This window comes from Phodopus roborovskii, unplaced genomic scaffold (assembly GCF_943737965.1).
Source record: "Phodopus roborovskii unplaced genomic scaffold, PHOROB, whole genome shotgun sequence".
Lineage (NCBI taxonomy): Eukaryota > Metazoa > Chordata > Mammalia > Rodentia > Cricetidae > Phodopus > Phodopus roborovskii.
Window position 1 is genome coordinate 15922581 of NW_026125052.1, and position 10769 is coordinate 15933349.

The 10769-nt window shown below is 52.8% G+C and overlaps 2 protein-coding genes across 3 annotated transcripts; one reads left to right on the forward strand and one right to left on the reverse strand.

Moving 5' to 3' along the window:
- Positions 1-337: 337 nt before the first annotated feature.
- Kat2a (lysine acetyltransferase 2A) lies at positions 338-8933 on the reverse strand. Of its 2 annotated transcripts, none has more exons than XM_051176505.1 (18): positions 8528-8933; positions 8260-8383; positions 7769-7914; positions 7569-7658; positions 7162-7343; positions 6887-7078; positions 5933-6039; positions 5650-5760; positions 5421-5557; positions 5129-5337; positions 4795-4921; positions 3018-3128; positions 1983-2126; positions 1650-1764; positions 1527-1563; positions 1376-1439; positions 1187-1271; positions 338-1030 (listed from the first exon to the last, which is right to left on the reverse strand). In XM_051176505.1, exons 1-18 carry the CDS (start codon positions 8864-8866, stop codon positions 837-839), a joined length of 2514 nt encoding a protein of 837 aa, XP_051032462.1. In that variant the 5' UTR covers positions 8867-8933; the 3' UTR covers positions 338-836. The 2 variants fall into 2 exon arrangements, with proteins under 2 accessions (XP_051032462.1, XP_051032455.1); XM_051176498.1 differs by having other exon boundaries at positions 5421-5560.
- Positions 8934-10164: 1231 nt separating this feature from the next.
- Hspb9 (heat shock protein family B (small) member 9) lies at positions 10165-10699 on the forward strand. Its single transcript, XM_051176929.1, has one exon. The coding sequence runs from the start codon at positions 10202-10204 to the stop codon at positions 10697-10699; it is 498 nt and encodes a 165-aa protein (XP_051032886.1). The 5' UTR covers positions 10165-10201.
- Positions 10700-10769: the final 70 nt, after the last annotated feature.

The window sequence follows — 10769 nt, forward strand, 5'->3', positions numbered from 1 at the left end:
TCTCCCAGCCAGCAGTAATCCTGCCCACCCAGGTTAAGCTTAAGGAATGAAGGCTGTGACCTGGGCTTCCTGGATGAGGACCATCCCAGATGGACAGGCATTAAGGGCAAGCTCTTGCTCTCCCTTAGCAGGTGAGACAGGCTGGAAGCCATTGGAGAAGAGGTGAGGGATGGCAGACAGGCAGGTCCTTCTCCCCACTATGAACTACAGGGGTCAGCAGCCCTGGTGTACCCTGAAGTTGGGCTTCCAGGTTGCAAGGGGAAGAACTGGAAGAGTGAAGGTCAGTCTTGAGTCTGAACCCACACCCCCCAAAAAACAATCACACAGGAAAAAAAAAAAAAAAAAAAAAAAGCTTTATTGTTCCCTGAAAGGGATTAATGCCAAGGAATGAATGGTCCTTATGCCCCTGTCCTGGGGGACAGATGGACAAAACAGTGTACGATGAGCCACAGTCTCTCATGGCTCCTCCAGTCCTGGCTGTTTCCATCCCAAGGCTAATCATAATCATCGAATAGCCCTGACCCTGGGAAACAGGCACCTGGGTCAGGCTCAGAACTCCCAGCCTGCGTGGCTCTCTAAGGACCAGGGCTGAGCAGTTAGTTCATCCCCTGGCCACGAGACATTCAACGAAGGGCTGGTCCCAGACCAGACTTTTCCCCAAGGCTGGATGCAATGAAGGCAGGAACAGAGCTGCGGGCTTGGGAGTGCCTGCTGGCTGAAGAGTCTTCAAGATTTGGGGCCCATGGCTGGAGTTTCTCCTGCTGAGTCAGGGAGAGGAGGGCCAGGAACACCCAAACGGATCAGGTGAGGCGGACATTGCAGAGCCCAGCTGAGGACTACTTGTCAATGAGCCCCCCCTCCTTGAGCTTGAAGTAGAAGAACTTCTCCAGGGCACTGGCACAGCGACAATATTCACTGTCTGGGGGATTGTACTCCCGGCAGTTGGCAATGACCCGCTGTAGGTCAGCTACAAAAAGCTTCCGGGTCACGTAGTAGCGACTTCTCAACCGTTCTGTCATGGTCTTCAGGTCTGGGTCACAGGGGAGAAGGGGTATGCGTTTAAGAGGTGAAGGGATGTAGCTGGGGTTGCCCACCATGGTGGGTCCTGGAGGGGTACCCTGACACAATGTGGGTAGGAGCAGATGTGGGGCGCATGCTGGGGAAGTGAAGGTAGGAGGGTCCTCACCAATGGGGAAGCGGATAACCTCGTAGTAGTCGGGGGCCTCTGATTTCTTCACGGGTTCCATGAAGGGCCAGGCACTGGGGTGTGACTGGAGAGAAGAGTTGAGTTGGGTTGGACAAGTTGGCACTGTGAGCCTATCACCAAGATTGCCACCCACTTCAGTTACCCCTAGAAGAGAAGCTGGCCTCCCACCTTGATCTGAGCCAGCAGGTTTTTGAGGGTTGTGTATAGCTGATCAGGGTCCTTCAGCTCCTTGCTGGAATAGGAGATGCCAAGTCTGAGGGTCTGAGTCCTTCTGGCCCCCACCCCGGCCCACGCTCATTCCCCTTGACCAAATACTCACCCTTTCTCCTTTCCCAAGGGCTTCCAGCCTGTCTCTCCTGCAAAGGGGGAGAGAACATCCCTAAGAACGCCCGCCCATACCCAAGAATGCCCTCCCGTCCTTTCAGCCAAGGCCCCTGCTCACGAATGCCAGGGACGCTCTCCACAGGAATCTGCCTCACTCCCTCCTTGAAGCAGCTGAGTCCAGGGTAGACCTTTCGGATCTGTGCCTGTTTGCGCTCAATCAATTTCTTGATGATCTGAGGAAGCAAGGGTCTGAGGGGCCAACTCAGGTCCAATCACCCCCAAGGCCATGGTCAGTAAATGGTAACATTCACTTTTGACCTTTCTAAGAGGCAGGGCAAGAACCAAGACCAGGCCTGTCTCCTCCACATAAACATGGGCATGGCACATGACTCTGCACGTTTACTCCTAACCAATGCACACTCACAAAACCCCTATGGATGCATGCGCACACCTCCTTCTGTTTCTTGATGATGTGGGACAGCTCTGTGTAGGGAATCCGGGGATTCAGCTCACACTCCATCAGGGTTGCTCCTTCATAGTCCTTGATGTAACCCAGGTATCGGCTCTTGGGCACCTTGATGTCCTTGGAGAAGCCCTGGGTGAGGGAATAGTTAAGACCCAATCAATCAAGGACCCTCCAGCTTCCACAGCCACTTCCTCAGGAGCACTTGAGAAGGCAGTACATGGCACGTTTCCTCTTGCATCTCTACACATGCCTGTGGAGGTGTGAGAATGCTAGCTGCCTCTGGAAAAGGCTCCAAGCTGGCTGTTCCTATCTGCTCCAATCCCCAAAGGGACCTTCTGGTTCCTGGTCCTGTTCACTGGGTGGCAAGAAGCGGGGAGGAGATAGGAAGGGAGACCCTTCCTCACAGGTGACAGGTGCAACAGGGACAAGAAGGAGTCTACTATTGTGGAAAATTAATTTAAGGTGTGTTACATTTGTTTATGCTGTGGAACATGTGTTTTAATGGTGCAAAGATGTACCGCATTCTTTTAAGTACCATTTGCTTAACTCTGTGAAGCTGTGTTACTTTGCCTGTTTAAAACACCTGGAGGTCTAATAAAGAGCTGGACAGCCAATGGTGAGGCAAGAGAAAGAACAGGCAGGCAGAGAGAATAAATAGGAGGAAGAGACAGAGACAACTAAGAGAGAGGATGCTAGGAGTCAGCCAGCCAGCCAGCCAGCCAGCCAGCCAGCCAGCCAGCCAGCGTAAGAGTGAAAGTAAAATATACAGAAACAGAAAGGTAAAAGCCCAGAGGCAAAGGGTAAATGGGATAATTTAAGCTAAGAAAAGCTGGCTAGAAATAAACCAAACTTAAGTCAGAATTTATAAGTAAAAATAAGCCCCCTTGTGTGGTTTATTTGGGAGCTGGGTGGCAGCCCCCCACAAAAGAAGGAAGAGCAAAAGAGTAAAAACCAGTAATACCGGAAGTCGTGCCCCCAAACTGGGACCCCCGCAGCAGGTGTGACGAGGCCCCGGCTCACCTGCTTTTTGAAGTAGCCAATGGCATATTCGTCAGCATAGGTGAGAAAGTAAAGGATGCTGTGTTTGATGTGGTACTCCTTTAAGTGGTTCATCAGATGCGTGCCATAACCCTGTGTGGGAAGGAGGCACAGGTTGGGAAGGAGAAGGAAAAGCCAAGGCAGGGAGGACAGTGGCCGGCAGAGGACAGTCTATGGAGGAAAAGCGAAGGATTGCTAGATAATTGCTCTGGGCCGGATTCAGCTCTTGATTCTTCGCCAGTTAGCCCGAGAGTAGGTATTAAAAGTCCCATTTCATAAGCAAAGCAAAAACAAACAAACAAACAAACAAAAAAAACCCAAAACTGGGCTGGAGGGTGGTGGCGGTGGTGGCTCACGCCTTCAATCCCAACACTCAGGAGGCGGAGGCAGAGGCAGGTGGATCCTCTGTGAGTTAAAGGCCTGGCTGGTCTACAAGAGCTAGTTCCAAGACAACTAGGTCTACACAGAGAAACCCTATCCTGAAAAAACAAACAACTCCCCTCAAAAACAACAAACAAAAACCAAAACACCAAAAACAAAAAACAAAGCCTCCCCCAAACCCCTGAAACCCAGGTACACAAAGAATAGTCGGAGCAGGGCTGGGTTCCAATCCAACACAGCCTGCTGGCCCCAGTTCTAGGGCTTTAGAACAAAGGGGAAGAACAGAGGGGTCACATGGGTCTGTTCATGACAGCATCTGAACCCCGAACGCACACGTGTCAGGACCAGACATGTATATAAAACAGGATGAGAAGCCCAAAATACTTTGCTGTGAAAAAAGACAGAAGCCAGGACTATTATCTCTAAGTAACTAACAGTTATCAACTCCCCAAGGTATGTAAAATTTCCTGTGAGGAAACCACAGTTCACTTAAAAAGCGATGCTGGCTTGGGGTGAGGCTCGGTTAGCAGAGTGCTTGCTCAACGTGCACAGAGACCTCAGTTCATTCCTCAGCACTGGATAAAACCCGCCGTGGGGTACACACCCGTGATCCCAGCACTCTGGAGGCAGAGAGGAGAGGATCAGAAGTTTAAGGTCTCCCTGGACTGCAGCGTGTTTAAGGCCAGACTGGGCCACATGAGACCCTCTCTGAAACACAAAATCCTCAAAGGTTCACTTAAAAATCTTGTCAATCTCCCCCCCAACCAAACAGCCAGGCAGTGGTGGTGCATACCTTTAATCTCAGCACTTAGGAGGCGGAGGCAGAGGCAGGTGGATCTCTGTGAGTTCAAGCCTAGCCTGGTCTACAAAGCAAGTTTTTGAGTTCCAGGGCAAGCAAGGTTATACAGAAAGATCCTGTCTTGAAATACTCTTGTTGGGGTCAGAACTCTGCTAGAGTTCTTGCCTAGTGTGCACAAAACCCTGTGTTCCATCCTAACATCAAAAAAACCAAGATTTTTTTTTCAAGGTAGGGTTTCTCTGTGTAGCCCTGCTGTCTTGGAACTCACTCTGCAGACCAGGCTGGCCTTGAACTCACAGAGATCCTCCTGCCTCTGCTTCTCTAGTAGTGGTGGGTTTAAATGAAGGCATGGGCCACTGTGCCCTATGCTTGGTTGCTTTTTTTTTTTTTTGTTTTAAACAGCAGGTGTTTCCTGAATGATAAATTCTCAAGGCAGACCTGCCACCTTATGGAAATGTCTGGTTATTACAACAGGTACTGGGGCACAGACACTCTGCCATTCTGGCTGCCCTGGTCCAAATTCAGAAGCAGGGGTTGGGACGGTTGGGATGGGGTTCTGGTCAGAGCCACTGTGCTTACCTTGACCTGCTCATTTGAGGTGACAGCACAGAAGACGATTTCCGTGAAGCCCTGAGTGGGGAACATTCGGAAGCAAATCCCACCGATGACACGCCCATCCTTGATCAAGGCCAGGGTCTTATGCTTCCTAAGAGAGGAGCGTGTCATAGGCTTTACCTTTCCTTTCCATGCTCCCCAGGTCCCTCCCTCAACCCTGAAAGAGTCAAGTGTCATCGGGGATAGGATCAGAGGAAAACCAAACCCTGAAAGCTTGAGCCTTGGGACTGGAAGTGTCCGGTGTGGAGAGACAGGGAATTCAGGGTACTCTAGGGCTGAGGGATTCCCAGGGACTCACGGGTCAAAGACCAGGCGCGCAATATATTCCTTGGGCATTCGTGGCAGCTGGTGGGAAAAGACATTCTGCAGCCCCACAAGCCAGAGCAGCACCCTCCGGTTGGCCTTGGGTGTCAGAGAGTTGCCAATGACGTGGAATTCGATAATGCCTCGCCGTTCTTCCAGGCGAGCTGTTTCATCTCGAGCTGCATTGGCTGAGAGTAGGCTCGTCTAGGCAGAAGACGGCTGGTAAGCGAGGGCCTTAGGTGAGTGAAGGTTCCCTCTCTGATAGGCCAGCAGGTCAAGCTGCCTACCTCAGGCCCTAGCATGGCAGCGGGGTCAGTGATGGTCAGCATGACCTCATTGACCAGCTCCATGGGGATGTCACCCATCACACGGAGCCGCTTAGCATCCTCCAGCGTGAGGTTCTCAGGAAGCTTCCTCTTCTCTCCTACTGGGGAGGATGACAAGGTCACCCAGGGACCGTAGGAAATGTGGAGGGAAGGGTGAATGGGGGTGAGAGGTCAGGGGTCAAGTACCCACCTGGCATGGGCTCAGCCCCTGTAGAATCCAGGCTCAGGGAGCTGTTGCTGCCTCCACCCATGGAGGGACTAAAGATGGGGGTGCTGGGAACAACAGCTGCACTGACTGTTGCTACAAGGGAAAAGGAATCAAGGGCAGAGAGTGGAGGGTGTGGCAGGGTCTTCAGAAGAATCAGGCCCTATCTGAGCCCCAAGGTATTTTCCCTCCATCACTCTATTATCCCAGAGGCAGTAGGCCAGCCAGGGTGACCAAGCAGCCCCTGCAGAGCTACTGTGTAACATACCTGGCCGGGGCACCAGTTGGGTCCCCTCTGAGGGTGGCATGGTGAAGCCAGACTCCCAGATAGGAGAATTTGCCCCGTAGATCTCCTCTTCAAGCATGGACAGGAACCTGTGGGGGAGGGAAGAACCTGTCCCACGACTCCAGCCTTCAATCCCAGAGGGATGAGAGGCCAGTCAGCCAGACCCTGTTGCTGGTGGGTGGGAGTCTGTGAGAGGAGACAGCTTCTGCTATCTGGGAAGGCCTAGTATGTAAAGGGAGGTTCAGTTCCCTGCCTGCTGAGGCCCTCAGAGAAAAACAAAAGGACAGGACACAACCAGGATAGAGATTAGAGACCCAATTTTGTCATGATGTATGGCATAGGAGAAGGGGTTGGAGCTGATACCACCCTGTGCGTGTGGCCAGGCAGGGAACCCAGTCATCTGAATTCCCTTACTCCACATCTTTATCAAAATGGTTTGGGAAATCACCCAGTCTTGCCACCTCTCACTCTCAACATGCTTATTCCCGGCAAAGGTTTTTGATTAGGGTGCTATGACCCACATTCATATGGGAGGAAATGGAGGTACAATAGAGGTCAATGTATATAGAAAGGACCAGAACAGAGATGGGAGACAATTTCACTGCAAACGTAAACTCTGACTTCTTAGAGCTCTGTGGAGGGAGGGGTTCTGAGGCTATTATATCCGGGTGCCCATAGGAAACTATTAGTAGCAATCTACCAGGAGGTTGGGAGGGGGTAACGTTAGCTTGGGCCATGTACCTGCCATCCCCAGACTAGCACATACTAGCAAGTAGCTTCTGGGCCATGGGCAAATCTGCCAGGTAGACACCCAGATCCCAGAAGGCCCATGGAGGGAGAGGAGGGACCAATCCAGGAAGTCTTCCTGGAAAAAAGGGGACATCAGCGAGGACATGAATTTGGGGCAAAATCCCAACGGGCCAGACCGAGCCTTACTTGGGGAAGTGAGTGAGAATAAGGGTCCTCTTCTCAGGCACCAGCTTGTCCTTCTCCACTCGGAATTTTTCCAGTAGCTGCCGGCGGGTGACAGTGAAGATAGATCGCAGAAGGCTTCGGCCAAAGACATGAGTGGTCTCGTATCGGGGGAGGCTATCGCAGCTCTGGGGCACATGGCAGTAACAGAGCCATCTGGGGGAGGTGGAGTGACAGGTGAGGGTGGAGACCCCCTCGGACCACAAAAGCCTCCCCTGTGAGGCCCCGCCTAGGCTCACCTGGTATAATTGACCTTGTAGGTGGCCACATCCTCAGACTGGGACCGCTGCCGGAACTGAGCAGGTGTCTCCAGTTTCCAGTAGTTAAGGCAGAGCAGGAACATCTTGGAGAGCTCAAACATTGTCTGCCGCTCTCGGGGGGCAAGGTGGCTAAATTTGTACTGCACAAAGTTCAGTACACCCTGAGGAGGAGAGAGGGGGACAAAATCAGAAGGCCATAAGAACAGCCAGCAGAGGTATCTCAAATACAAGCTCAGGCTTTCCCCTCACTCTGGGAAATCCTGACCCTTCCAACTTCTACACCCACCCTGAGGTCAGCACGCACCGTCCCTTTTTTGAACTTCTCAACTTAAGAACACTCCACCCCTTACGCTGCCCCTCAGCTCTGCTCTTACAAAATGTCCTACCTGCTCAATGTTGGGCTTCTCAAATGGGGGGCTGCCTAGGGATCCCTCTACCACTGGTCGAGTCATCTGCAGGATGCATTTCCGCAAGAGCTGTAAGGAAGATGAATGGGAAAAAATAGGGGTAGCAGAGCTCAGAGAACCAGATCCCAAACACACACAAAAGCGCATCACCTTCACTCTTCCATACAATGAAAACTCACCTTGAAAAGGTAGAAATAGACCTGTTTGGTGTCTGTGTCCTCTTCCTTGTGAACAGACATGAACAGATTTTCTACATCTACTACCATTCCCAAGAGCCGGTTAATCTCATCCTCTGACACATTCTCCAGGTGGGACACATGGTCAGCTGCAAGATGGTTACATTAAGGTTGAGAGGAATGGATAGAAGAGATCAACAGGGCTCGATTCCTACACCTCATGAGTCACACCTTTGGTCCTCCAATCCTTAAAGGCCAGGGAGACCCAACGTTCTCAGTTCCCACAGCAGCCCTTGGTAGCTCCCTGCTTTTTTCTGGGAGGCAGACTTCCTTTTTCCTTCCTTGGGACAGACACATGCATTCCCAACCCAATCTTTCCTTAGGAAGACACTCTGATTTCCCTAAGAGTCTTTAATAATACTTTTGTCAATCCTATCCAAACAGGACCTAGTACCTGCCCTCCGCCCCTGTTCCAAAGACGCCACCTGCCTTACCCAAGGGGTGCTCACAGCTACGGCACAGCTCGCTCAGGTTGGCAGCTGGTTGCTGAAGGTCCATGCGAGGTGCAGTAGGGGGTTTGGGGTTTTTCCAGCCATTGCACTTGCAGGTTTCATTAGCCTGGAGGCGGAAGGGATCAGTCAGCTGATGTTGTGCCCCAAGCGCCGGAGCGTCTCCTCCGTAGCTAGAGCTTCGCCCCGAATTCCCACCGGAGCCCTAGGATGCCCCCAAGCCCCGCCCCTTTCACCTAGGCCCCGCCCCCACCTTGCAAGCTGAGAAGACCCCTAGTTTCTCAAGCTTCTTGGCACGCGGCAGCCCCCGGACTTGCGCCTTCCTCTGGCTAGCGCGCTGCTGCTGGCTCAGGCCAGGTCGAGCCGGATCCCCCCCAGTCCCCGGCCCCCCACTTCCTACCCCGGCCCCCCCAGTCCCCGTGCTCCCGGCTGGAGCTGCAGCTGGGGCAGGGGCTGGTGCCGAAGTAGGAGCCGGAGTGGGGGCTGAAGCCGGGCTGGGCGCAGGAGTCGGAGTTGGGGCAGGGGCCGGGGACTGAAGGGGTCGGGGTTGCGCGGCTGGGGCCGGGTTTGGGGCCTGGGAAGGTTCCGCCATGGCCTCCCCCGCAGCGGAGCGGCGCCGCGCTCCCAGCCCTAGGGCCGCATGGGCAACCGGTGCAAAGTGCGCAGGCGTAGCTGCCCCAGCGCACTATGGGAATCGTAGTCTTCCCTTGCCGCTCCTTATGCCTTGGCCTTCCAGACTTTAATGTCCTGTTTCTTGGTTACAGACAGCTAAATGTCGCTTGGTTGAGCACCTTGGGTTGACTGCTACTTTATCCTAACATTTCTTAAGCCATCCGGGATAGTGACAATTGCTGTCCTCTTGGGGATAAGAGAAACCCCGGAACCCTGGCAGTCTAGAGGATTTCTGGGTTCCACCCGTAGGTGGAAGAACAAGCCTGGACCTGGGGTTGGCTCCCACACTACCAAGCCTACCCCATGTGGCTGCCAACTCAGAATTGCAGCTACAATAGAAATGAAATGTAGCAAAATTCTACATTGTGTGCTATGTGATCTTGACACATAAATTAAGTGATTCGGCATTTCCTGTACTTCGGGTTGTGCTAAACAGAAAGTTTATTTTCAAAAGAACAGAGAGGCATAGTTGTGGGCCATGCTGCTGAGGTAGAGAATGGAAGCTCAACCCCAGCCTATGGCAAATTTTGTGTGTGTGTGTGTGTGTGTGTGTGTGTGTGTGTGTGTGTGTGTGTGTGAGAGAGAGAGAGAGAGAGAGAGAGAGAGAGAGAGAGGAGAGAGTGCAGATAGGGAGGGCAGGGTCTCCATTTTTGCTCTATGAATAGGCAAATATGGCTCTCCGAGCTTTAAAGCTTAAGATCCCTGACCATTCCCTTCCTCATCTTTTTTCTGCCTCCCCCATTGGGGGGGAGGGTAAAAAAAAAAAAGAGCCAGAAAAATATCCACTTTCTTCTCCCTGTGTTAGGACTGAAAGGTCATGGAGAGACCGTTCTTCCAAAAGACCTGGAAGGCCCCCTCTTATGGCTCAGTCCAAGAACAATCTTCCTTGCCCCAGGCCTAAGTCTTAAGCGGGAAGCGCAGGGCAAGGCAAGGCAGGGCAGACCTCTTCAACCTTGTTGCTCAATCGCATCTGGAGTGGAGGAGTTGAAATCACGTTTATTCAGGTGATCCAATTCCCTCACAGCCACCTGCCCCTCTGATGTAGTTCGAGAAGGGCCCACCGAGGAGCATGGTCCCAGACAAAACAGCATGGTCACTGACGACCTGCTGTTTGCAAGGAAGACGGAGAAAGCTGACATGATCTCTGCCGGCATTTGCCCCCAAAGCGAAGAGGGGGCGGGCTCTTCCTCTATGCATCCGCCCAGAGGATTGGGGGGGCGGGCGCTCGTGCACCTCAGATCAGTTGCTCTCTCGGATGCGGCGGGTAGAAAGCAGTTTCTCCACCAGGCAGCAAGAGCCGGGGGAGAAACGGGTGGTGTCTCGATGTCCCAGTGTGGCCTTGGGTGAACAAAATCAAGTGGCCACACTACCCGTGCAGCTGCTCAGGAATGATCTGGCTGTGGTGCCGGGCAATAGCCATGCGGATGCGGATGCAAATTTCCAGATGAAGATAGATGTCCATGGCTTCGCTCCGGAAGAGCTGATGGTGCAGGTGAACGGCCAGAACCTGACAGTGACAGGTCAGCAGCTACGGGAGTCGAATGACCGAGTCAGGGGCCGTTACCGCACAGAGCAGACAGTGCACCGGCAAATGCAGCTTCCACCGAACTTAGATCCTGCAGCCATGACCTGCAGCCTGACACCCTCTGGCCATCTGTGGGTCCTGGGACAAAACAGGTCACTACCTCCCTCTGAAGCCCAAACAGGCCACGCCCCGAGCCTCGGGAGCCAAGGATCTAAGGGCTCCAACTGATCCTGATCCATTAAACAACTGAGTTGTGCAGCAGCCTTAGGAGTCCCTTAGCGTTTTTTTTTTTAGGGAT

Excerpts from the sequence above, each read along its gene's own strand:
- Kat2a (XM_051176498.1), bottom strand. The coding sequence starts at position 8,866 with ATGGCGGAACCTTCCCAGGCCCCAAACCCGGCCCCAGCCGCGCAACCC. Across the intron at positions 1,765-1,982 it reads TCATCAAGAAACAGAAGGAG|ATCATCAAGAAATTGATTGA; the intron begins GTGTGCGCATGC and ends TTGCTTCCTCAG. Across the intron at positions 1,031-1,186 it reads GGTTATCCGCTTCCCCATTG|ACCTGAAGACCATGACAGAA; the intron begins GTGAGGACCCTC and ends CCTGTGACCCAG.
- Hspb9 (XM_051176929.1), top strand. The coding sequence starts at position 10,202 with ATGCGGCGGGTAGAAAGCAGTTTCTCCACCAGGCAGCAAGAGCCGGGG.